The sequence below is a fragment of the Pseudonaja textilis genome, chromosome 5 (genome assembly GCF_049901715.1).
Source record: "Pseudonaja textilis isolate UNSWEBS1 chromosome 5, rPseTex1.2, whole genome shotgun sequence".
In the NCBI taxonomy this organism is placed as follows: domain Eukaryota; kingdom Metazoa; phylum Chordata; class Lepidosauria; order Squamata; family Elapidae; genus Pseudonaja; species Pseudonaja textilis.
In genome coordinates, this window is record NC_141994.1 from 46,341,459 (window position 1) to 46,369,017 (window position 27,559).

The window sequence follows — 27,559 nt, forward strand, 5'->3', positions numbered from 1 at the left end:
CAAGTAATTTTAATTTAGCCATATTAAAATAGGAGCGAGCACAGTGGTGGGATTCACATTTTTTACTACCAGTTCTGTGGGCGTGGCTTGGTGAGTGGGCAGGGGAAGAATATTGTAAAATCTCCAGTCAGGCATGGTATTTGCCGGTTCTCCAAACTCCTCAAAATTTCCGTTACCGGTTCTCCAGAAATGGTCAGAATCTGCTGAATACCACCTCTGAGCGAGCAGGGATTTATTTAGCCAACAAGTATTTTATCGTTCTTATTATATTCTTATCAATGCTGCAATAAGGAGAAGCATATAGGAACTCTGCAGCTATGTTGGCCTCCAAACAACAAAAAACTTACTGAAAGATTGTACACCCAGCCTTATTTAAGTTTAATACAAAATAGTCTTGCCAAATTACAGCAGCACAACTTCTTGTAATATGGAAATAAAGGATATCTAACAGAACAGCCTTCCTTGACTCAGGACCCCTCCAAAATGTGCCTGATCAAAGCTTTCATTGCCCATGCTACCTGGAAGTAACAGGAACTATAATTCAATATAACACAGAATACAGCCAGGCACAAAAGATCGTGTTGACTGCTGCACAGTCAATGCAACCTTTTTCAGCCCTACCAGATCAACAGCACTGGATGACTTGGTTTTCTGGAATTACTTTGTCGCTTTCATGCTGTAGCTATATAGAAAATTATAGCTGACTCTTTCAGCGGTTTACCACAAGAGCCAGTAGATCATAGCGGCTGAAGTCTAGGCCCAAAAGATTTTTAGCAATTAGAGCTATGGAAACTTGTTTGAAAAAGATGACTGACAATGAAGTATGGACAAAGTACCTTTCTTTTAATCATTACAGCAACCATGTCTTTAACCAGCTTTCTTTGTTACTTTGTAAGCTGTTCCTAGCTATCTCTGTGTATGCTTTTTTTGCTTGTTGGTTTTCCACCATCAAGTCTATTATCTGTGGTTAATGTAGGGATCCAAATTAAAGCACTATCAACAAAGGGCTTTCCAGCCTCTCCTCACAAACATATAGTGAAAGTAAACTCTCTACTTCACTTAACTGTTTTAAATATCCTATTTATGAAATGTGAAATGAAATTATGAAATGTGTATTCCTGTAACTTAAGATCATTATTTGATTTTCAAACTTAGACATGCAACTAGTAACTTTATTTCCCAACTAATATAGGAAGGAAGAATTAACTCCAATCCAATGGAACTATACTAAACTTTTCTTTCTTGCCATTTTCTCTAGTGATGAGGCACTTTTTTCTTGCCACTGATATACTCATGCCTTGCAAGTAGCTGCTATTTTACACACATCCATGTAGATCAAATAGGCCCTACAGAATCCTAAATCCTGGGGACCAATGGGTGTCCCATTAAAAAAAATCTACTTGGTTTATTTTTAGCTTCCTTATAAAAAGGAGATGCTATATTTTTCAGCAAAGGAAAATTAAGATAACTTTCTACAGACAGAATAAACATTTGCAAATATTGCAATATATTTTATTTGTAGACATTCTGAATAATAAATAAAATAACAAAACATTTCTAATTATTACTGAAGTTATAATAGCTTTTTATCAATGTATTTTATTTTAGTCAACAGACACTTAAAACACAATTGGAGTATCTGGGGCCATGTATCCATGACCCCAAAAGTTGACAACCATGGTGTATGATAATCTAGGAGAAAAGAAAAGGATATACTATATTGAAATTAAAATTGTCGGCTTATACAGAATAGAGGGAATTTTATAATTATATTTATAAGGCCATTCAATTCTACTGCCACTATGGGCTACATATAATATTAAAATAATTCAGAAAATACAAACTAAAGATCAGACATCCATAAAACAAATCCCCGCCCCAAGCTTTAAAAAAGAACCATATAACACAACAATACTGCACCCGCAATAGCCAAAAGGCTGGAGGGGAGCGTCAGGTTTTAAGAGTGCCTCTGAATCATCAGTATGGGGCTGTTCCAATGGCAGGTATAGGTTATAGAAAGGCATGCTTCCTAGGTCCCATCAGGTAACACTGTACAATAGACGGCACTTGAAGCATGCTGACTCTGCCTGATCATACAGGATAGCAGAAATTGAGATAACCAGGACCTATACCATAAATGGCTTTAAAGGTAATAACAGATGTTTTGAATTGCATCCGGACTCCTGCTGTTAACCAACGCAGCTCATAAAACAGGATTGGGGGATACCATGGAGCCTGGACAAAAATCGTGTAGAACCACTGACTCCAGTAATGTCCAAAATTACCTATTCCTTCAACAAAATAAATACTACTGCATGGGTGCAATTTTAAATCCCCTCCAAACAGTCTTTATGAGCCACAAGGAGTAAGGATCTAATAGACAGGTAGCTAAGTTAACAGATCTGAGGATCCTGTCCACTTTTTCCAGAGTTACAACTCCAAACTTGGTATGTTAATTATCTAAGACCTTGAAGAATAATGGTTTAAATTATGAATGGAAAAGTTAAAATATGACATAAAGAGGGTAGAAATTGGTTTAATTTAGATTGATTGATCAGGTGCCATGTAGTTCATGTCAGCTCTTAACAACCAGATACTGTATATTTTCTTTATGATGATCTGCTTCTATTATTGGTATATATGAAAGTAGGAGTTTATAGGGTTGTGATAGGTTGGCTATGTAACCTGTTTAGTATGTATGCAAGGACTATATATATGGCAATTGGAATAACGGTATTATATTTCCTTTATACAAAGGGAAGATACAACAATGAATGCAAAATCCACAGTGAGATTTATTATAAAGTGTGGGATTGTGTTGGGTAAAATTATGATTTGGAGGGAAGTGAAAATGAGCAAAATTTGGGAAGTGTGACCGGGTTTAATGCCAAGTAAGACTGTATACAGTCCAAATGTACTGAGAGAAAAAAACACTATACATTTGAAAATAAAATGGACTGAATACAAAAGGAAGTTATAAAAAAACAATATACTGAAATGAATTGGTCATAAAGGAAGACAAAATCAAGAAAATTGTAGTTAGTTGAAGCTGATAAGGTCTCAAAAAGAGTCAGGTAAAACTTTCAAGAACAAAAGGCAATGTATGGTGTATTGCTATGGTGGAAACAAGGCTGGCATGAAAGAAAAGAAAGGAGGTATAAAGAATTTTAAAAATTGTTTTGAAGTTCCTCCTGTAAGTTCTGCAATTTATTTATTTTATTTTATTTGCTTTGCACAATACTGCTTATATTGAAAGAAAACAGCATGAAGGGTGTGCATGCATATAAAATGATACAAATTTTCAACTATACAATGTTTCTGTGCACCAATGTTTTAGCCCTGGAAATAATAAATATCTTACTGAATATTTACATATTTATGTGTGGCAATTCAATGAAATGAAATTCAATTTTTAATGCTCACAACATAAAATTAGTTTAAGGCAATGTAAAAGAAATGGATTTCCAGATATGAGTCACATTTTCTGACACTGACTGCCTCCTTATCAAAGAACTTATTACCCCATGATAGGATCCACTTAACAAAGCAGCAAATTATGAGTAATTTTTACACTATTTATCAATTTCTCTTTTCATTAGAAATGTATGGCCTTAACTTTAGATTCTTGCCCTATATCTAGTTCCACAGGCTATAAAGACAGTTTCAAGAGTTACATAAGTAAAAAAGAAATCAATAACTACCATCACTGTAAGAAAGCATTACAAATTTATACTTTGTTATACTATGTTTACCACTCTCATTATATCAATTGTCTTATTTGTAAGATTTGTTTATGTCTTAACATTTTATCAGTACATACAGTTTATGAACAAGGTGGTTTCTGAGATCCTGAGTAATATCTTCATGCCATGGTTTTCGAATTCCAATACCAGAAGGATGTGTTGCGGTTGGCATGGTCCCCAGACCAGCAACATTTGCATTTTCATTCAACATAGGACTGAAAACGAAGTGGAAACTTATGAGGCACCAAAAAACAACGTTTAGTCTATACAGAGACAAGATAGTTTATTCTATTGAAGTAGCCCTCTTATATTTATAAGAAGTTTCCTGCTCTGGCATGATCAGATGTGTTATATGTTATCTTAGGGAGATAAGTATTTCTTCCAAAATGATTTTTATTTCCTAAATGTGAGCTTCAATATCTTGTCAAAATTTTCAAGATTAAAATCAAAACAAAAATTAGAAAAAGAACTCATAATACTCTTATATACCTCTGAAAGTTTTATTTGGTGAAATAAGGGAGCATTTAAGAATTATATTATGGATTTGATATTGGGAATAAAAATCCAGCAGGTCATCAGTCACTAAGTCTTCGGTTTTCAAAACTGTACTTCAGAATATATATACTTCAGAAAACATGTATTTCCAAATAGAACACTTGATGAGTTGTTTTTTAAATGGTCTTTTTATTAGTAATTTATATTCTCTTAATTTAACCAATTATAAAGAAATATAAATTCATTTATAAACTCATTCAGTTATCTCAATATACAGGCAGTGCTCGACTTATAACCTTTAGTAATTGTTTGAAGTTACGACGATACTGAAAAAAATGACATGATCATTTCTCACACTGATGACTGTTATAGCATCCCATGGTCACGTGAACAAAATTTGGCCTCTGGGCAACTGACTCATATTAATGATGACTGCAGTATCCTGGGATCACATGATCATCTTTTGTGACCTTCTGACAGTAAAATCAATGAGAAAGCCAGATTCACTTTACAATTGCGTCACCGACTTAACTGCAGTATTCACTTAACAACTGTGGCAAGAAAGGTCATAAAGTGGGGAAAACTCACTTAACAACTGAGTTGCTTAGCAATGGAAATTTTGAGCTCAACTGTTGTTGTATATTGAGGACTACCCAATAAAGAGTAAAATGAAATACATTTAATTTTCACCTGTCCTAAAGTTACTAAGTATATTTGGGAAAAATAAGCATTTATTCATATTTTATATTAACTTCTAGTCGATATATCTACTTCATTCAGTTCAATCATATCTACTTTTACATCCAATATTCTGACCTTTCTAGTGAAATTTTTTTCAATACCCAATTCAATTATTGTTTTTTATTGAGAAAGGAAAGGTAGAATCCTGTTCTTTTTAAAAAGAAAATTTTCTAGAATTTCTACATTATGAGAAAATTCTACCTTTATACGAGAAAATTCAAAACCAAGTAAATTTCAATATTTGTGTGATTTTAAGATTTTACTCATGTCCCCTTTCCTTGAGGATAGCATGCAGATCTAACCTGACAAGATGGAGCTATTGTCGAACAGTAAGGAACTGCCTTGAAAGAGGACTATAATTGGGCTTATATTGGACTGCATTTCAAATGCACTAGTTCAGGGGTGTCAAACTCAAGGCCCAGGAGCCAAATCCAGCCCATGGGGTGCTTAGATCTGGTCCACCGGGCTGCCCTAAAAATAGCGAAGGACTGGTCAATGGTGCCTTTGCCAGAAAAAATGGAGCTCCGGAGGGCCATGTGTGGCCCTCCCGAGCTCTGTTTTCACTGGCAGAGGGTTGAAGGAGGATGGCCCAACCCAAAACAGAGCTCGGGAGGGCAACGCATGCCTCTCCAAGCTCCATGTTCACCTCCAGAGGGTTGCAGGAAGCCAGCCCAGCCGGGGAGCTCAGGAGCCCATTTTCGCTGGCAGAGCTCTCAGGCCTCCACAGGCAACCGCCCCGACATGAATGACCATGCCCACTCTGGCCACACCATGCCCCGGCCCACCCAAGGTCAAACTCAACCCTGATGCTGCCCTCAATAAAATTGAATTTGATACCCCTGCACTATTTGGATGTTTTCCTTTGCTTGGCATCATCCAAGACAGATCATGCTATATTTAGGAGAATTTTTAACCAATTTAGAAGGTATACCAGCTGTAGCTGTACCGGGGGAAAAAGAGCCTCCAATCTCAGTAATAGTAATATTCAGTCTGAATTACTAACTCATAATGTATTGTAGTAATGGAAAATTCAGCTGGTACAAAATGCAGTTTCCAGTCTTAGTGATTTTTAAATGGTATGGGGAGGGGTGTCAAAGTCGCAGCCCACAGCCAGATGCGTCATGTGCTAGTCACGGCCACCCCTGGTTTAGTGAAGGGGGAAAAGTTGTATACATCATGTGACAATGTGTCATCGCGAGCTTGACATTCCTGGGTTAGGGTAATTTAATAAGTAGTGGATGAGCAGCACTAATCAATGTATTTCCAGGCCCAGGTTAGGATGCTAGAATATATCTGTAAAGTTTCTTATTGGTGCTAAGTTACCAGAAAACCTTCTTTCAAGTACAGCAACTGCCCATCTATGCTAATTTTACAGGTTATAAGTTAAATGAAAGTAATCTTACTTTTGAGAATTTACAGCTGAATGCAACATTGCATCTGGTAGCAGATTCTGGGCTTGAACTCCAACTCCTCCATTCACTCCCATAGGATTAGCACCTATATAGGAAAAACAAAACAAAACCCAAACCTCCTCATTAAATCTTAGATTCTATGTTGTTTTACAAAAAGCAAGTCCTTACTGTTTACAGCTTGTATTATACCTATACCATGTAAGAATCCACTCCATTCCTGATTTTTATAGCTTAAACATATAAACATATACAAAGTTTGTAACTTTTGCATCAAATAATTATCATTATTAGAGAAATCTCCTTCAAGAGAAAATACAGTAGGATTCTTAAGGGAGATCTAGTAAATTGCTGAGACCTCAGGACATTAAAAAAAAATCATGGCCACACTTCCAAGATGTTCCCCCCTCCCTCCCGTAGGAATATGTACCAATAATTAAGTTAAAAAGAAAAGGTATCAAATTTTAAGATTTTTTTTCAATTTTTGTAATAATTTTCTAATAATTTAAATTTCTTTTGGCACTTCAGAGAGAAATGCTCATCAATAAGATAAAGATAGTGCTAAGTTATATACAAATGTAAAATTATTTATTGGTTATGAGACATATTTTGTCTTCTATGAACTCACTTGTGGGATTCATGGGGCGAAGCCCCTGTGGTGACTGTCCTTGCTGCTGACTTTTCACTTGAGCTTGTGTCTGCGTTGGCATCTGATTCCCTTGATATGTCAGCCCCAGAGCTGCATAAGCCCTCTCAATAGAGCTGGGGTCAATCTGGTTAGTAGCATTTATGTTGGGTGTTGTCTGCTGCCCAACTCCCACAGAACCAGAATTTCCAATTCCTACTGCAGCACCACCTAATAATGCTAGAAGCAATAAAAACACAAAGATAGAGAGATGATTACAAAAAAAACCTAGCTGGATTGAGATTAATCCAGATTTTTAAATAAACATCAAAAACGTGGAACCATATAGCATACTATATCAAAATCAAATAAGCCACATTATACAGGTAGTCAACTCACGACCACAATTCAGCCCAAAATTTATGTTGTGAGAAAATTGTTTAAGTGCGTTTGGTCCATTTTATGACTTTTCTCACCACAGTGAATCATTGCAGTTCTTAAATTAGTAACATGATTGTTAAGTGAAATCTGATTTCCACATTAACCTTGCTTGTCAGAAGGTCGCAAAAGGGGATCACACAATTCCAAGACACTGCTACTTGTCATAAGTGTGAGTCAGTTATCAAGCATCTGAATGTAAATCACATGACCATGGGGATGCTACAAAGGTCATAAGTGTGAAAAATGGTCATAAGTCACTTTTTCAGTGATGTTGTAATTTTGAACGGTCACCAAATGAACTGTTGTAAGTCAAGGACTACCTGTATTTTGGGCAGAATCAGGATATCAACAAATGGATGAGATAAATATTCTTAAAGTTGTTGATGAGAAACATACTTTTTAAAAATTAAACCTGTCACTAATCAGGGTTTCATGCTCAAGTGAGAATTTTTCCCTGCTTTTATTATATTGATCAAATTTCAGAATTAGAGATAAGCCTAGTCAAAAGAGCTCTCTAAAAAGCCCACTGATATGACAGAAATGTTGGTCTCTGTAATAGGATTCATTAGACCTGCTGACATGTAAGTGAAATGATGGAACAGCAGTGCCCCCATATAGCCATGAAATCTGAAAACACGAATCACTGTAAGCTGTTAAAGGCTTTATTCCCCTCAAGGAATGTCATTTTTGAAGCAAAAATGGAGCCCATTCAACAACATTAATGTCTAAGTGTTAAATCAGAATTAAGTCTTCATAAAGTAATTCTGTGCTCATGTTATAAACATCTTGCATTCTTACTATTTTAAAATTATTATTACATACTCAATATATCTTGGTCATTTTTGCCAATTATTCAGCTTGATCAAGAGTTATGTAGAGGAGAGGCAAGGAAAAATAGAAAAATAGAAGCATGACTATGGGGAAAGCATGGCATGTACCTTTCATCAATGAAGAAATATTGATTTACTAAAAAGTCACTCCTGCAGGCACTGAAAAAGCTTAACATGGCCTAACATAAACTGGCATACTGATTATTCTCATCCAAATAAAATCTTATTAATTAAACTACCGCAATTGTAACTGAGGAACTCATTTTAAGGGATTTTTGTTCTGAAAGCTTTTGTGGACTTGTCTTATAACTTCTGCAATGCAGGATAGCAAAGGCTGCAATACATGGATGAAAGTAAAGGAAGAAACTAAGAAGTGAACATTAACCGTCCCTGTCCTATTGTTTCTTTTATTTTTTTTACTTTTCTTATATGTATCCATGTATTCATAACTATGTTTTTACTTATACCTATTATCTTGTAAGCAATTGACAAAAATAAATAAATAAAATAAATAAACAGGCATCTTTATTACATTCTAAGTGCTTAGTGTCCTAGGAGGCAGCACATAAATTAATGCAATAAACAAGAAATACATCTTTTGATACACTGTTTGTCCTATAAAGGATTGTCAGTTTCAAGCCTCTTACTTTGCATAACATTGTAAAAAAAAAAACCCTATGGAATTACAGTATACATAAGTATAAGATTCTGATTTTGTTAATAGCCTAACAATGATATTATAACAATAAATATAAAGGATGTAACAGATTTCTTACATTGTTGATTTCTTTTATCCCCAGCATTTTTAAGAGGAAGACACACAGGACAATCATGCCGGGTACAATTCTTCCAGTGAGATATGATTTGTCGTGAAGATGCACAATGAGCCACTAAAAGAAAGTAAAAAGATGTGTGACTCGCACAAACCTGAACATTTCTTAAACTATCTATACAAATTGAAATCTGCTGTTGATTCCTAGAAATAAAACAGTCGGTACAATATAATTTCAACTTTTAAAACACGCAGGTTCCTAGAATTAGAAAGCCTACCCCAGTTGTGATCATTAAATAACTTGTGGATTCATTCCAGCCAAGTACAGGTAGGTTATAGTTTCTGGACATATTGCAATAAATCATTTAGACAATTCTTTTTTCTTGCATAGTAGAAACCATGATGCTTACTAAATTTTCAATGCATTTATAACTCTGATCTTAAGACGCGTTGTGGCTCAGCGGCTTAAAGATGCTGTATTTGCCAGGTGGAAAAGGTTGTCTCTCTCTCTATACTCTAGCAGTTTGAGCCCTAGCACTGTGTGATGGAGTGAGCTCTTGTCATTTGCCTCAGCTTCTATCAACCTACCGGTAGCAGTTCAAACCATGCAAAATACAAGTAGATAAATAGGTACCACTCTGATGGGAAGCTAACAATGCTTTGTGAAGTAGCAAGAAAACAAATAACGTTGGACCTGCCCAAATGTGAGACAAATTCAGTGGAGAAAAGCTCCGGATGACGCATGCACAGAACACTGTTAGACACTGTGGGTGGAGCTAGTTCACCCCCTGCGGTGTACCCTGAATGAACTAAACAAACTAGCAATCTTAGGCAGCCAAACTATTCTGTACCAACATTGTAGACTCCCTAGTTCTCAATGTACAAACACTATGCGAAATAAATCAGATTTCAAATTCATCATTCTATTAAATACTAGAACTACAAACCAGTTTTCATTTCAGCAATATAATAGTCTGAGTAAAGGCAAGTAGTTTTATTGTTGCTCATGTTAAATAACTGTAAGTTTAATATAAACCCTTGCTGACTTCCAAAAAAATCATCCAAAGTACTAACATTAGATTAAGATCAAATTTCTGCCAATCCCTGCTGCAAAGAACATGATCACAAGTATATAGGAAATCAAATGTTGCACTTACCCTGACAGGATTTTCCAGCCTGGCAATGTGTCATGTGGTTGAGGACATTCTTCATTGTTCGACAGTGTGGAAGGTTACACTGTCGTACCTCTCCATTTGCTTGCTCCCTCCGCTGACATTTGTGAGCATGCAAGAGGAGAACAAGTTGCTGCTGTATAAGCTTGCGTTTTTCTGGGTCTGCTGTAGGTGCTCCTGATCCCATAGCAGTTGATACCATACTAGCCTGCTGAACTGAAGGAGTCTGCTGCTGCTGACACTATCAAAAGGAGACAAAGCATTTTTGAGTTCAGCAAAAATTAGAAAAGTGGTTTTTTTTAAAGCCTCTTCCTGGAGCTTAGCTTGAAGGAACCATAACTAATATTTTGAATGCAAACCAGAAAGAAGTTAAGTTTCCCAAGAAGTTGGTTCTACAAGATGGAAACTGCTATTTTGTTTTGAATTCCCCAGTTCCAGTAGTTATTATGGACTGTGTTTCTGACCAGCACATCTCAAAGAGTTGACATCAATAAATGGAACAATTCTATAAACTGTATTTACATGATTTAATGTAATGTGATTCTATTGCTTTTGCCTTCATCTCTACTCTTGTGAGTTATTTTTTAAAAAAATTAGTTGAAATCAATTTGGTTAGTCAAATAATAAATGTCGACTGCACTTTAGGAAATGAAGTCAAGTAGTCTTTCCTTTTAAGCTAAATTGGTAACTTAATGAAGTCAAAGCAACCTATTTACCATCCCGACACCCCCCCACTTCCCCAAGATATTAATGCCTGTTCAGAGTTAACTGAAAAGAAAAGTACCTGAAATGATCTCTCCAAAAGACAAAAGAAAAAAAAATATAGACATGTACTCTACAGTACCCTGCTTTGCTTCCTTCCCTGACCCTGACAATCAAGCTTGCTCACCTTCCATCAAAATCAATAGTGGATTACCTTGGCTTTGAATATATTTATAGCCAGTATTGAGGCTGGCTAAGGAATTCTGGGAGTTGGAGGCCACATTCGAAAGCTGCCAAGGCTAAGAAACATTGCTCTAAACAAAAGGCATAAGGACTCTGTATATAAACCATGTCTATTGACTCTATAAATAAAATTAATTAGTACAATGGCTCTTACTCCCAGATAAGTATAATACCTGCTTCTCTAAAGGGGATGAATCTATTTATTTCAAATTACTTAATGTAAGTTGAAATAAATATTTGGGGTACTAAACTTACTCTTCCTCTAGCACAGAAGCGTCAAACTGGATTTCAGAGGCACGTGGGCCCATCCTTTGCTATTCCCAGGCCAGCGCTGTGGGCCTGATTTAAGCACCCCATGGGCAGACCTGGCCTGTGGTCCTTCCATTTGACACCCCTTCTACAGCAAGAAAACTAATTTGCAAAAGCAATGGAGAAAAAATTCTGCCCTTTCTGGAGAGAGCAACAGCATTTCCACAACTCTGAGCTGAAATGCTAAAGACTTATTTAATGAATGAACACATTCTTGCAACACAATTTACCATGCCAATAGCTACTACAAACAAAAATCTGAAGAAAAAAGGTTCAATCCATGCCTAACTACACAATGTATAGGGAGTTGATCAGTAACTAAACATATTTTAGCTCCTGAATGTTCCAAAGGAGAACAATGTATGTGACAATCTGATACGTGCTTTATAGAAATATTGATAAAGAACATACTATTTCTGCCCTCATTTGATTTCTGACCATAAAGATAAATCAATATGACAAATTTTGACCATATAATCTACAATTATTTTGGATTATCCCAGTGTACAAAGAAGAGATACGGGAAGTCCTCTGCATACAATCACAACTGGGCCCAAAATTTCCATTGCTAAGACAGTTGTTAAGTGAGTTTAGCCCCATTTTATGAACTTTTTGCCACAGTTAAGTGAATCATTTCAGTTGTTAAGTGTATCTGACTTCCCCATTGACTTTGCTTGTCAGAGGGTCACAAAAGGGGATCACATGAACCTGGGAAACTGCAACTCTCATAAATACATGCCAGTTGCCAAGTGTCCACATTTTGATCACATGACCACAGGGGTATTGCATCGGTCATGTGAAAAACAGTCATAAGTCACTGTTGTAATTACTAATGGCTGCTAAATGAATAGTTATAAGTTGAGAACTACCTATACACCTTAAGATCTATTGACTATTCATTTTGTGTTCATGATGCCTTTTGATTAAACAGAAGATTTTCAGGTAAACTTGTAAATCACCTAGAGCCTTCAGGATTGGATAGCATACAAATTAAATGAATATAAACAGTAAAAGGAAAATACAACATTTAAGAAAAAAAACCCAGTTTCCAGATAGAGTACAGCAGGAACAGACAACTAGACAAGCAACTAGAGTAGTTCTGTGTTCTGGGTGATTGTGTACCCAATTATGAAATACTAGCTGGATATCTGTGCTTCACGATGAAACTACGTGATTGGGCTATGCAGGAGAAATTGTTGGCTCAGTGGGGGTCGGTGACTGAAACACATAAGGGAATATCGCTCCCGCCACCTTGAGTCCAGAAGCTGTTGCATAGGTGGAAGGCATAGACATTTTGGTGAGGCACTGACGTTTAGTACTGTAAAGAGCCTCAGACCACTCCTGAGGGAGGGAGTGGAACCTCTGCTGGTTTGAACTGAGGTAACGGAATGTGAGGCAACTGATACATGGAACATAATTCTTTTCAGGTGGGGAGGGGGAGTAGAATGTCTAACTCCTTTGCATCATAGCGTGTTAATATAAGGCAACTGGCAGTTGGAACAGAGTTCTTTTCAGGTGGAGAGGGGGAGAAGAACTCCTTAGCACCAGAGCATGTTAATTACTGTATAAGAAATGCTACTGAAATACTAATGATCCAATGGTCATTTCGAAAAATCCTTTCTTAGCGAGCACCTAGAAGCCAAGAGGAACATACATGCCAAATTTCAAGTTTGTAGGCTTTATGGTTCTGGAGATTTCATGATGAGTGAGTGGTACTTGGCTTTTACATATATAGATAAAAAAGTAATGACCTAATTCCCAATTCCAAAGGTTATGAAGGTGCTGATTTGCCTAAATTGGGTGGTGAAATAACTACTGCCTGTCACATAAATGGAGATTATAGAAAGAATTAAAAGCAAAGTATTTCCAATAAGTAAAGTTACTGAGAGAGCAAACAAGTGTTTTATAAGCTGAATTCAATTAACATTTTCCCTCTAACTTAACAATGTGTTTTTGGCTGGCCTGAAATGGGAAGAAGAAATAATCCTCAACTGGTAGGATATTAAAACACAAAAATACACAGAGAGAAATGTATGGTTGTGACTTGTAAAACAACCTGGTTATTGTGCAGCAAGCAGAACCATGTATCACATCCTGAAGAAAAAAAAGAGGATTGGCAACGCAAGTGGCCACACTTGAGATAAGAAAGGATGAAGATTTATCAGATTATACAGAAATGAGATGTTGTCAGAAAAATTGACAGAAGAGGTAAATTTCCATAAGAGCAAGTTCACTAGATGAGATAAACGAATTTTTAATAACCTTTTAGAACAGTTAAGATAATTTTAAAAAGTCAGGCATCAGTTGATGTTTTAGTTTGAATCGTGCACTGAGTGGGATTTAACTTGATGGTCTAATTTTTTAAATTAAAGATTATCAAAGGGAACAGCATAAAATCTTCTGGATCCTCCAAATTACTATCTATCAAATCTGAAGATTGAATACAGTGTGCTTAATATCGTTAACAATTTTTATACAATGTACTGCTTTTTCTTTTAGCACCCAGCCAACGAAGATCCTACATGTTAAATTTAATTGATCAATTTTTCTTGGTTTTTGTACACTATTTTTTTTTTTGTTATTAGGGTTGAATAGATGCTTTTATTTTGTTTGTTTTACTGTTTTGTATTTTATTTTCTATGATAAAACAATAAAAAAAATAAAAAACAAAACAAAATTTTATACAAGTGTAGGCCATTTTCTCAATCAGCATGATGTGAGGTAGTACACAACCTAAATGTATTTTTTTTTTGACAAGATGAACACCAAGAAAGATTCAAGTTCATAGAAGGGGTGTTGGTCTTACCAGAGACGTTTATTCTCAGAGGGTAGAGATAGGATCCAGACAGTGTGGGATGACTCTGATCTGCTTGCTCTTTAGACTGAATTGTTTAAACTGAGGACATGCCTCTTCCTCCCTAACGGTCCCCAGTTTTCGATGAGGTTGAAGCGATGCACATGGTTGATAATGGCAAATGTCCACTCACATACCTGCACCCTGGACCAGACGGTCTCCAGGATGGGGCTGCATCCTATCTCCACCCTCTGAGAAGGAGTGTCTCAGGTAAGACCAACACCCCTTCTCCAGAGTGGTGTTGATAGGATCCAGACAGCATGGGACATATCAAAGCTGATGTCCTAAGGGTGGGTCACTGGCTGGTCCTGAGCCTGTGATGCTGAAAGTACTTGTTGCAGGACTTGTCTTCGGAAGGCAGCTTCCGCCAAGGCAAATGTGTTGAGTCTGTAATGCCTAATAATAGATGAAGGTGACGACCAGGTTGCCGCTCTGCAAATTTCTTCCACCTGGGTAGCCCACGCAGCCGTCGTGACTGTGCTTCATGTGGAGTGAGCCATAATTTGTCATGGCTTGGCAAGTCCTAGTACTTCATAAGCCTCAGCAATGCAGCCCCTAATCCATCTGCCAATGGCCAATGGTATAATCTTCTGTCCCAGAAGAAGTAGAAACGACACAAACATGGCCTCCATCTTCCTAAAAGCTGCAGTCAGTTTGATATACATATATGGGGGGCCTGCCTTATGTCCAATATGTGCCAGATTCTCTCCCGGACATGAGATGGTGTCAGGCAAAAGTCCAGCAAGATCAATTCCTGGGCACAGTGGAAATAGGAATTGATCTTAGGTATGAAGGCCGGGTCCAACCATAGGACAACTCTATTGATGTGGAAAATACAGAGGTCCTCCCTGACTGATAGGGCCACCAGGTCTGATATCCTCCTAGCCGACATTATGGCTATGGGGAAAACCATCTTATACATTAGAAAATGTAGGCTGACAGATCTATTGAGAGACCCATGATCGCCTGGGCCAATGAGGGGCTACAAGAAGAACCTCCGCTTACTCTTTGATGACCTTCCTGATCACCCCTGGTACGAATGGAAGTGGTGGAAAGGCATAAAGAAGACCCCATAGCCATGAGCACCTGAGCTCGTCTACACCTTCCACCCTCTGTTCTGGGAATCTTGTACCTTTATGAGGGGCTTGGAATGAGTACCCCCCCCCGCCGCCTGTTGATATGTGCCTTGGTGGCCACATTGTCTATAAGAAGGAGAACATGCTGTCCCACAATCTTGTCCTTGAATTCCCTAAGAGCAAGGTGAGCTGCTCATAGTTCTAGCCAATTGATGTTGTGCTTCAAATCTATGTCTGACCACCTGCCCTGAGCCACTAGGTCTTGGAGATGTGCCCCCTAGCCCGAGAGGCTGACGTCCGTTGTAATCGTGAGATGGCCCTGTTCTCTGAACAAACACCCCTTGATCATTGCCTGGGACCTCTACCAAAGTAATGATGTTAACATCTTTGGTAGGTACTTTTACCTTTGACAGTGAGTTGCTCCGACCTGACTTCTGAAATGGGAGTAGGAACCACTGCAGGTCCCTTACATGCAGTCGAGCCCATGGTACGACTGCAATGCAAGAGATCATCTTGCCCAACAGCTGAGATAGTTGAGCAAGCGAAGCTACTCTGAGGGACCTCACTTGACTCACCAGACCCTGGATGTCTAACCTTCACTCTGGGGAGAGGGAGACCACCCCGGCTACTATGTCTATTATCGCCCCCCCCCCAGGTGGAATAAACGGGTGTTTGGTGCAAAGTGGCTCTTGCTGGTGTTGATTGAGAACCCATGGGCCTGCAACATCTGCAGGTTAAGTCCTCCTCTGCTTGCCTATGTGATGACGATTGAATTAGAATATCGTACAGGTAGCATTGTATATAGATGGGATGGTTCTGAGATGGGCTGTCAATGTTGCCAGAATCTTTGTGAAGGTTCTGGGCGCTGATGCCAGGCCGAATGGGAGGGCTTTATATTGTAGATGTCTGCCCTTGTAGCAAAACCTCAGGTACTGACAGTGATCTGGCCGAATCGGTATGAGGAGGTAAGTCTCCGTGAGATCAATGGATGTCAAATAATCTTCCTTCCTAACACTCTGCAGAATGGATTGTGGAGTGTGCATTTTGAATTTTCTATATATTGGGTAATGATTCAGTCCTTTTAGACTGAGAATTGCTCTCCATCCCCCCAAGCTCTTTGGTATGACAAATGGTACTGAATAAAATCCATGCCCCTGCTGATTTTCTGGAACTGTCGCTGTCGCCTGTATTAACAGTAAATGCTGAATAGCTGCATCCATAAGATTTCTCCTGGTTGAATCTTTTGAGGTTGGGCAACGGATAAAGAAGTTCGGGGGTTTGGATTGAAATTCTAGGGATAAACTGGACCTTGTCGTGTCTAGCACCCAAGCATCCATTGTTGTTTGCTCCCATTGGTCTACGAAAAGGCTTAGTCTGCCACCAATGGGAGACTCGGTATGGTAGTCATTTGGGGCGATGGAAGGGATGGTTTCCAGTCCCTCGAAAGGAGCGCTCGTTTTGTGTTTGGGGCTTGTTCTTGTCCCCAAACCCCTGGGACAACTGAAAGTCCTGCCTCTGACCAAACAACTCTTGAGCTCATTGAAAGGTTGGTCTGTGATAAGAGGAACGAAAGGACCACTGAAAAGATGGTGAAAACCTGTTATCTGCTCTGCGCAAAAGAGAAGGCAGGGTCTTCCTTTTGTCCCTGGTTGCTACCAGGACTGGTTCCAGTGGGTCTCCAAACAGGTTGTCACCTTTATATGGAGCTGACGCCAGCTTCCATCATCGCTTGGTGTCGGCCTGCCAATACTTGAGCCACAGAAGGCGTCGAGTTGTCACTGCCAATGCAATGGCCCTGGAAGCAAACTTCACCAAATTCAGGATGGCATCAGCTGAGTACTCTGCCAGAGGGATCACCTTGTTAAAATCCTGGTGGGTCCTGATGTCACCGGTGGGTACCCTCTCCTGCATTTGGCGAAGCCAAATCAAAGAGGCTGTAGTGAAGTAGGATGCTGTTATAGTGGTCTTCACAGCCCATGCAGCAGCCTGGTATGTCTTACGCAACATCAGCTTGGACTTTTTATCATCTGCCTTGAGGACATCATCTGCATTATTCAGCATATTTGAAGACAATGCCAATGCCAGTACTGAATCGTCCACTTCGGGAAGTTGTAAGGTATCAGCCAGAGGCGTGGCCACATTATAATATTTTTTATCAAAATAAGTGCCACTTGGGTCTAGTGACCCTGGCAAGTCTAGTTGTCGCTGAACCATATTCAAAAAAAGCTTTGGAGAAGGAATCACCTCCTCCTCTTCCATTGGTTCAGCAAACATAAGATCCAAGTGGGTTCTGTAATGCCCAGAGCAGTGTCTGGCAAAACAGTATCCAGATCCAATCTGGTCACGTTTTTGGCCTTAAAAAGTAAAGACCTAAACAAGTGAGGCCTAAAAAGCCCTTTAAGAGCTGGCTTATCTGGGACCCTCCTATCATCCTCTGACAAATCCTATTCAATCTTACCTTCCTCTATTGAGCTCTCAAATTGACTCTGGTCAGAAGAGACTGGAGAATACTGAACTTCAAATTCCGATGGATCTCTTTGAATTTGACAAAGTATCCCTTGGCTAACTGCCCTAGGAAGTCCATATAACATAGGAGCCTGATGGCGGCCTTGCTGAATGCCAGCCATGTAACCCCGTTGGACGGACTCCAAAATCCATCTTTGCACCTCTTGGGGCATGGGTTGGTCATAGTGAACAGTAGACTGAATTGAAAAAATGGGGACCGTTAGGGAGGAAGATGCGTGTTCTCAGTGTAAACAATTCAATCCAAAGAGCAAGCAGACCAGAGTCATCCCACACTGTCTGGATCCTATCAACACCATTCTGGAGAACAATCCATTCAGAAGTGTATAGCATTGAATATTTGAGTAACGTAAGACAGCAAAAAGTTTACACAGTTCAACTAAACTGTGTTGGCCACTGAGTTAGTTTTTCACTGAGATGACTACTCCATGCAGTTTTTTTAACAACGTTTTTTGGAAGTAGTTTGCCATTACTACTTCCTAGGACTAAGAGATGGTGACTGGCCCAAGGTCACCCAAGTGGGCTTTGTACTTAAGACAGGCATAGAATTCAATCTCCTGATTTCTAGCATGGCAGCTTAACTGCTACACCAAATCCTTTTCAAAATAAAAATAATTACTTGACAAAAATATAATGGAATCTGAAATAAAGAAGTTGGACTGCAGGCACTACTACAGGTGGTATCAGTAGTCTTCAATTTCCGCAGTTCAATGTGTGATTAATTTAGGTAACTTATATTTATGAAATGTAAGTGTTAAATGGATCAATGTAGCCTGAAACTGTTAGAATTTTTGAAAGGAAAAATCCCTACTAAAGATAACTGCAAGTATTCTGAAACAGGAATATCTGTGGACAGAATTCAGCTGTTCAGATCCGAAGTGGAGAAAAGGTGGGAATGCTCTCTGTGCCTTTTTTGCAAAGATAAATAGCTGCTGCAAGCCTAATCTAAACAGAAAGTAGATTCATTACAAGAAGGGAACAGCTATAAAATCCCTTCCTTTCAGATCACCTTCTACTTGCCCAATACAATGAATGAGTGAGTGAATGAATGAAATGATACGCAATGAGTGCTAACCAGAAATACAATGAGACAGATCCATGGTTATTATGGAAGCCCCAAATCCCTGCATGGGCATTCTAGGATGCCTCAACACCAAATCTGAGATGAGACTTTAATAAATTTATCAAGCCAGCACAATTACATTACAATAACAAAGACAAAAGAAATTAAAGAATTAAAATAAGATATTTATTTATTGAATCTATATGTCACTCAACTCCCAAGCTCCTTAAATATTGAGAGAGAAGGTGGCAAATGAGACTCCCTGTGAAGGACATTCTGGAGAGAAAGTATACAACTTCTTTCTTTGATGCAGATAAAAAGATAAAACTATTTGAAATATTTCTGTGGGTGATTTCAGATTATTATTCTGGGGAGAGATTTTATGCACTTCTACTAGATTTTATTTGGAGCTATAAATATCAAAATGATATAGGCAGTCCTTGACTCATGACTATAATTGAGCCCAAAATTTTAATTGTTAGGTGAGACAGTTAAGTAAATTTTGCCCCACTTTATGACTTTCTTGCCACAGTTAAGTAACTCACTGCAGTTAGGTGAATCTGGCTTCCCCACTGATTTTGCTTATCAGAAAGTTGCAAAAGGTGATCCCATGACCCCAAGGGCATTGCAAAGTGTCCAAGTTTTGATAAAGTGACCATGGGGGTGGTGCAACCATCATAAGTATGAAAAATAATCACGTTATTCTTTTTCAGTGCTATTGTAACTCTGAATGGTCATCAAATAAATAGTTACTTTTAGGACTACCTGTACATCCTGGATCAGTAGAAATTTTCATAGAGTGGTACGAACAGTCCTTTTCAGAATAGGGACGACCTCCTCTATATTATGAAATTAAAACTAAAGTAAAAGGTGCTGTTCCATGAAATGTATTTCCTAATAAAATTGAATTAGTTCACTAAACATAGAAGACAATTTTTTTTTAAAAAAAGAAAACCAATCTGGTTGATAGTCTGAAATAATATTAAAAGCCTTATATCAATTCTGATGTAGATGTTGCATTGGAATTTAAAACAATTCTAAAACATTAAGTAGAGAATAGAGTTGGTTAAATAGATCTGGTAAACGGAGGGTTGATGACAACAGATTGTGTCACAATTTATTAACAAATAAATGTGAATGTGATTGCAAAAGAATCTGAAATTATGAATAACATAATACAGACATTTACACTTGTGAAGCTCATCAATGTATAAGCCACAATTATCCACATTCTCAAATTATAGTTTTGGGGGATCTTAGGGTAAGAGCTTTTAAAATATACACTAACTGAAATTTACAAACTATACACAAAGAAATATTGCCTTTTTCCTCCTACCCCAAATTACATAAAGCTGCAATAATTTATTTTGTGGGGAAGCATGATTTTTTAAAATTAAAAATTAGTTAGGCTTTTTCTTATAGGGTCCCTATAGCAATTTTTTACAACTAGTCTTTTATATTCACTTTATCACCATTAATGGCCTTTCATATTCACTCAACACATTGATTGTTCTTATGGTTGCTATCATTTCCCCCCATTTCTCCCAGGCTACTCTATTGTTGCTATCACAGTCTTCAAACTCCCCAATAATTTACTGCCTCAATTTTACTCTAAAAATACCATACATATTACATTTCTCCAACTATAAATCTTTCCACTGTTCATTTTCTCCAGTAAGGTCACTCAGTTCTTTCAATTTCTGCTATCCTGGAAAAGTTTCTATTCCTTATATTTTAAGAATTACCATCACTCTACTCTATAAACATCCCCTCACAGAGTATAGCACCATTCAGTTACCACTGAAATTTATGGCAAGTGGTATCTATGCACATTAATCCAGCATCTTTTCTACTTGAAGATAAAGAGATGAAAAATGTTATTTTGTTCTGCAACAATTGCATACATTTTAAACTAATTTTCAGCATAGTAATCTGAGTAATAATAACCATAGTTTTAGTAATATAGTTTTTCCTAATATATTCCTACATCATTACTACTTTAACTGTATGGCTACTTCAGAACAATTACAGATTGTTTTTCTTCTCTGAGCTTCCAGAATGTCAACCAGAAAAAGAAAACTAAATCTGTGCTTTAAATCAGAACCGATATTTGTGACTTCCAATGATGCTGAATGATAAATTCCAGCAGCCCCACCTGTGATTCAGTGGTGCAGTAAAAGTGTATGACAAAAATATGGCAAAAGATAAAGATCAGAGAAAACTCTACAGAAGATATGATAATTCAGTTGAAACATTTCTTCTTTTAGATCCAGTAACTTATTTATAGTTAGACTTCAATGATAATTTACTCTCCCATTCCAAAACATCCTTTCCCACTGTAGTTTCAGAGACAACTAAGCAATGAAACAGTATGTAAATCATTAGCACAGAAATACTGCATTATTCCAAATCAGTTGTAAAAGAATTTTCTACTAAAATTACTACTTACCATGTTAGGCATAACAGGAGCAGGCACTGGTTTCTTGTCCATTGGAAATTGTGGCAAACTGTTAGGTAATACCGGCTTACTTTGCATCTGGGGACCAAGTCCACTGGCTCCAATTGGCTGCCCAGTGTTTTGGCTATATGGCGGGACATAAGGACTGGGGTTGTTCATCATTCCCATCTAAAAATTAAGTAAAAAGTGACAGATCAGTTAAGGATTTTTAATTTTGACTTTCATGGAATATAAAGTAAGCATGAATATTTTAATGTCACAAACTGTCTTTATGTAGTGAATATGTCAGAAATGGTATAGGGTCTCCCGCTTGGGCGGGGGATTGGATTAGATGACCTACAAGGTCCCTTCCAACTCTGACTGTCTGTTATCTGTTACCTAGAATAGCCCTATCTCCTTTCCAACCTTTCATGAATGCTATTCTAATAAGGAATTCTTAAAAACAAAAAAAGCAAAACGATTCATTATTATTAATGGTAATATAGTTCATTTCTAATTCAGTCTTACAAATTTTCCCTAGATAATTAAACTTATTAAATATAATTTAAATTGGTACTATTCCCATTGAAAGAGTTCATAACTGAACATGTATTTGAATGTGCTTCAGTTTGTTATACTCTTTAACTAGATTCTATTAATTGAATATAACTTTCAGATTTTATAGCTTTCAGATTTCAATATCTAGCTTAGACTCCATAAAATGTTTAATCTGATTACATATTAAGACATCATGTAACTTTCATCATGTTCACAGTTCATTACTATATCAAGTCCTCCTCTTTCCCTCAAAATAAAAACTTAGGAGTTTTTACAATTATCTGTTAATAGTGACTAGCAAGTTTATATTATTTCTTAAGTGCATATACATAGAGATAATTTGGTATGGAGGCCAATGTCATCAAACTAGAAACCAGAAGATAGTAAGTTGTCGTTCAAAAAAACATGACTTAAAGCCACAGTTTTTAAACAATGCATGTTTAAAGACTGCATAGAGTCACTGGAGATAGCAAAATGTGTAGCTTATAAATTAAATTGAAAATTTGATTTATACTATCTAGTTCATATAATTTAAGTAATATGTAAATTTTAGGACTTTCAGAGGTGATAACTAACACCTTGAATTGTACCTGGAAGCAAATCAACAGCCAATGCAGCTCCTACAGGAGATGACACATGTGCACATGTGTATTGGCTATTAATTTTCTTCCAGGTACAATTCATGGTGCTAATAGTCATCTTTAAAGACCTACATGGCTTGGCACCAGGTTATTTGAAGGACTATCAGCGAGACGAGGCAAGGAATGTTATGGGTACATCTAGCAAGTACATCTAGCAAGACCAAGAATGGCTGTCTCTTTTTGTAACTCCCTCTCCGTGGAACATCATCCCCACAGAAATAAGACTGGCTTCCATTTTGACACTCTTTCAGAAGGCCCTGAAGACTTTTGGTTTTGCCAACAAGCATGAGGAACCCATCAAGTGGCTTGCTTGACTTCTTGCTATCACCACTTGGGTGGGGTATCACTTTTTATTGTTTTTATGAGATTTTTTTTTATCTTAGTAAGCCATCCAGAATCGCTGAAAATGAGTTGTGTGACCATATAAATTTTCTCAAGTAAATTAAATAAGGTAAATATTATTTGATAATGGATAGGGCTAAAATAGCTCTCATGAATGAAGGCAAAATACCTAAAATACCTCTGTTCATAACCAGAGCAAGTAGATAATTGCATTAATAAATAGGAAAAGAGGTTGTCATGTTAACTTTGATTACAACTTTTGGCATCATGCTTATTATGCTTAATCCTACCATCCACTTTCAGAAGCAAATGGAAGAAGCATGAACATCTGCAGCAGAAAGAATAGGAGGGAGAGCACTAGGAAAGCCCTACTAGTATATAAATGGAACATAATGCACAATCCTTTAGATCTTATCCATATTTGCCCCAAATTATTTCTACAGTCCAAATTACGATCTATAAAACATACTTTACAGTTTCTAGTGTCATAGATTAAACAGCTCTTTGGCATTTTTTATCCTTGATATTATAGATAGGTTGTTACAGATGCAATAGAAAGATTACAAGGACTCACCACATGAAAGAGGGCAGGTGCAGCAACAGATGCTATTGAGTGGCAAGGATAATTGCACTGTTACAATAGAAATTAATTATACCCCAAATCCCCAAAATAAAGCAGTCTTGTTAGCCAGTATTTTATCATAAATTATGAGAGATTCTGCATAATAGATAATTTGCAAATTTACTTTTGAGATTTCATTTTGTGTAAGATTTCTAGAGAGGGAGCATTCCTGCAGTTGTACTGCATTTTGCAGGTTACTGAGATCCCTCCCAAAGAACAGTGTAAATTCAGGAGTGATTTACTAATCTACTACCTCAGAAAAACAGATGGGACCTGGAAGTTTGTAGTAAGAAAAATATACAACTGTAATCACAGCAGTGGCATGACCAGTATTGGTGAAAAGCTTTAAATTCAATTCAAACAACAAAGTAGAATTCAAATGTTTTAGAAGGCAGCCAACTACATTGTTACATGATTCTTAAAGCATGGAAATGTAGACAATTTGTGAATTGCACACTCCTCTATTTTTTAATATTACAACCACATGAAACAAAGTTTATATAAAATCATACTTCCTTCACCATTCCAATGTAATTGAACTGAAAAAAGTATTCTCAGACAGCAAAAAGACAGTACAATATGCACAAATACACTTTTATGAACACTTCTTAAGCATGCACATATTATACGAGGGCTATCCTCAAAATAGATTACGTTTTTGTCTGTAGCAAGAAGAGGCGGAGCTAGCGCGGCCATCTTTGGTCTGTGCGTCCGCCTCTCAGTCTGCATCTAGTTGTGCTAGTGGGAGGTTCGTATCGTTGCCCGTTATTTCACAGCAAACATTTGAAATGTGTGCTGCAATTGAAAATCCCTCGAGTTGTGAGGTGCGATCAGTGATAAGGTTTTTGTTGGCAAAAAACCATAAACCGATTGAAATTTTTTGGCAACTGTGTGAAGTGTACGGGGACAACATCATCACTGAAGGTGGAGTGCATCAATGGTGCATTAAGTTTAAAAATGGCCGAACTACGGCACTCGAGAAGTCCTGAATGCTTTCAAGTGGGAGATTTTTCCTCATCCGCCCTACAGCCGATGTTGCACCAAGCGACTACCACTTGTTTCCGAGGATGAAGACCTGGCTTGGAACACAGCGCTTTGATGCCTGAGATTTGAGCCAGTCACTCCCGCCCGCAGTTCTGCATCGTCGTCAAAGCGCTGTGTTCTAGATGCAGACTGAGCGGCGGACGCACAGACCAAAGATGGCCGCGCTAGCTCCGTTCCCTTCTTGCTACAGACAAAAACGTAATCTATTTTGTGGATAGCCCTCGTATAACTTGTTGCTTGATTATAAGATTAACCATAAATGTTTCCCTTTTGTGAAGATCGAATTATATGTTTGGTTCACAACTGTAAATGTATTTGTCCATGCTTAACTGCATATTAATACCATGTTAATAAGTCTTTTGCTATCACTTCCAAGATCATTTGGAAGTCTCAGTCAGGGGCAGTACATTACATCTGTGTTATGGACCCTGCACTAACTTCCTAGTACAGGGGTGTCAAATTCACATCGTCATGGTGGCATCACGTGACATATTGGGACTTTTTCCCCCCTTAGCTAAACTGGGCATGTGCATGGCTAGCACGTGACGCATCCAGCCTGTGGGCTGGGAATTTGACAGCCCTGTCCTAGTACTATTTAGTCCTTGTAGTGTTAATCTACAAAGCTCTTTATGGTTTGGTATTCAGGACTGCATTCACCCACTAGAATTGGGTGAACATATTCAATCTTGCTGGGAAAAAAGCAGTTAATAGCTTCCCACTTTTACTAGTGTGGGAAGCTGAGGGACAGAGGCACTACTTTTTGTAGCATTCCCAGTCCATTGGAATGGTTTTCTGCTGAACTTAACTTTGCCTGCCTTCTAAAAGGCAGAAGCAGCTGAAAATAGATCTTCCAGATACTTTTCAATTTCTCAGTCAATGTGCACTCTTAAATTCCTTGGAAATCTCCCATCTAAGCCCTGATTTGCTCAGTCCCCTTGACTATCACCAGCTGTGACAACTATGTTTTACTTTTAAAAATATAAGCAATGCTGTGTACTTTTCAACTTAAGAAAAAAAGTTCTACTTAACGCAACTCAATAAAAACATGAAGTTATGTGTCCTGTTTAAATAGTAAAGTATGAAACACATGGCTCACATATTCGAAGTCAAAAGACTGGTCCAATACTTATTATTGTCTATAATTTAACTGTGATGCTATAAATCACACTGCTGATTTCCATTGCCTATTTTATTTAGAAAATGCCTCTGAACCTCAGAGCTAGGCTGAAACTAAAAATGGCATGCAGCTGAGGATAACTTTCTGTTTTGAATCATGTTCAGCCATCTCAGAAACCAAAGAATACATAAGATAAGTTAGAGATAGTGAATCAAGGAAGTTACAGGAAGAATCCTTCAACAGAAAGTTTAAAGGAACAACTTGACATTTTATGATTTTGTGTTTCTTCCTCTACATGCATATATCTGCAGTTTTCTGTGCATCATATATCTATACTTTTTCAGTTTGTCTTTTGTGCAATTGTTATTTTGTTGTGCTGGAACCAAGTAAATGTATTGGCATTTGGACTCACTCTGCCCCAAGTTTTATAGAGTTATTTGGTTAAGGCTTTTTTTACGTCATCATTTTGTTCTACTGCCCCTCAGGACCCTTCAGAATTACTATTTCATTCAAATTCATTAACATCCACACACACAAAATTATTTTTCAGAGAATGACAACTTGCTAAATATAAAGTAAATAATAAAGTACAAGCTAAATCTGAGAAATACAGTTAATGACTTAAGAAGCATTAATTTTTACATATAACTTTATAAGGCAGAGCGTCAAAATCCCAGCCTGTGGGCCAGATGCGTCATGCGCTGGCCACACCCACGCCCAGTTTAGTGAAGGGGAAAAAGTCCTGATAGGTCATGTGATATCGCCATGATGACTTGAGTTTGACACTCCTGATATAAGGCATTTAAAAACTATTTATAAACTGTTTTTATTTATAATACGCTACATTAGATAGTCAAGAATGCAGACAAATAGATCACTTTTGACAGCTGTGTAACAGTTTTAGAGATTTAAAGTTAAGATTAATTCAACATGTGTCCATTTACTTTACTGAGTTTACAGGCTACTCCAATCAAAATATTCTATTGAGTGGCATACAATTCCCCAGTCTATAAGTTAAAATAAAAATAAAATAACCAAATATTAAAATCAAGTTTTTTATTATAAAATATCAATTTATATTGGGAACCAATAATCCTCAAACACAATTAAAAATAATTACTTATCCAGAGAGAGAATCATAGTAAACCTGTGTCTAATGCTTAGCCAAGTCTACCTTGTAGGTGAGGAAGCACAGGCTGGTTGCCCATAACAGCTCAAAGGGCGACAAGGAGAGTGCCTGCAGGACCTTGAGTAAATCCTAGGTGAGAATCCTGTGTACCACCGGAGGTTTCAAGTTGGTTGCTCTTTTAATGAAGCTGCGCACAATAGGGTGCTGTGCCAGGGACTCCAGATCCCTGCATGACAATACTGATGACAGAGCTGCCACCTGCCTGTGTATAGTGTTATGGGAAAGGTCCCTGTCTAGCCCTCCTATAGGAATTCCGGGATCTGGACTATGGATACCACAAGGGGGTCAATGTTGCCCTTGGAGCACCAGCTACAGAAGGCCTTCCAGGTCGAGTCATAGATTCTGTTAGTTGATGGCCTCCTGGAGGTCTGGATTGTCTGGATCACCCTGACAGAAATTTTTCCCTGTCTCAGAACTCTCCGCTCAAATGCCATATGGTCAGTTGAAGCCATTGTGGTTCTGGGTGAACTAGAGCCCTCTGACTGAGGGATATTTTGCTGTGTGGAATCCTCCAGGGCCTGGATAAAGACCAGCTGACCAGAACTGCGAACCATGGCTGTCTGGGCCAGTGAGGAGCAAGGAGTAATACCTTTGACTTCTCCGCCAATACC

The 27,559-nt window shown here is 37.8% G+C and overlaps 1 protein-coding gene and 1 pseudogene across 1 annotated transcript in view; both read right to left on the reverse strand.

Moving 5' to 3' along the window:
* EP300 (EP300 lysine acetyltransferase) overlaps nt 1–27,559 on the reverse strand; it is a 92,123-nt gene that overhangs the window by 36,100 nt on the left and 28,464 nt on the right. Inside the window, exons 3-8 of the mRNA XM_026696867.2 lie at nt 21,448–21,624; nt 10,214–10,469; nt 9,061–9,174; nt 7,017–7,253; nt 6,383–6,476; nt 3,821–3,958 (exon numbers count right to left, since the gene is read on the reverse strand). Coding sequence (XP_026552652.1) covers nt 3,821–3,958; nt 6,383–6,476; nt 7,017–7,253; nt 9,061–9,174; nt 10,214–10,469; nt 21,448–21,624 — 1,016 coding nt within the window. The remainder of the gene's footprint in view (nt 1–3,820; nt 3,959–6,382; nt 6,477–7,016; nt 7,254–9,060; nt 9,175–10,213; nt 10,470–21,447; nt 21,625–27,559) is intronic.
* Nucleotides 16,949–18,039, reverse strand: LOC148125632 (uncharacterized; annotated as a pseudogene).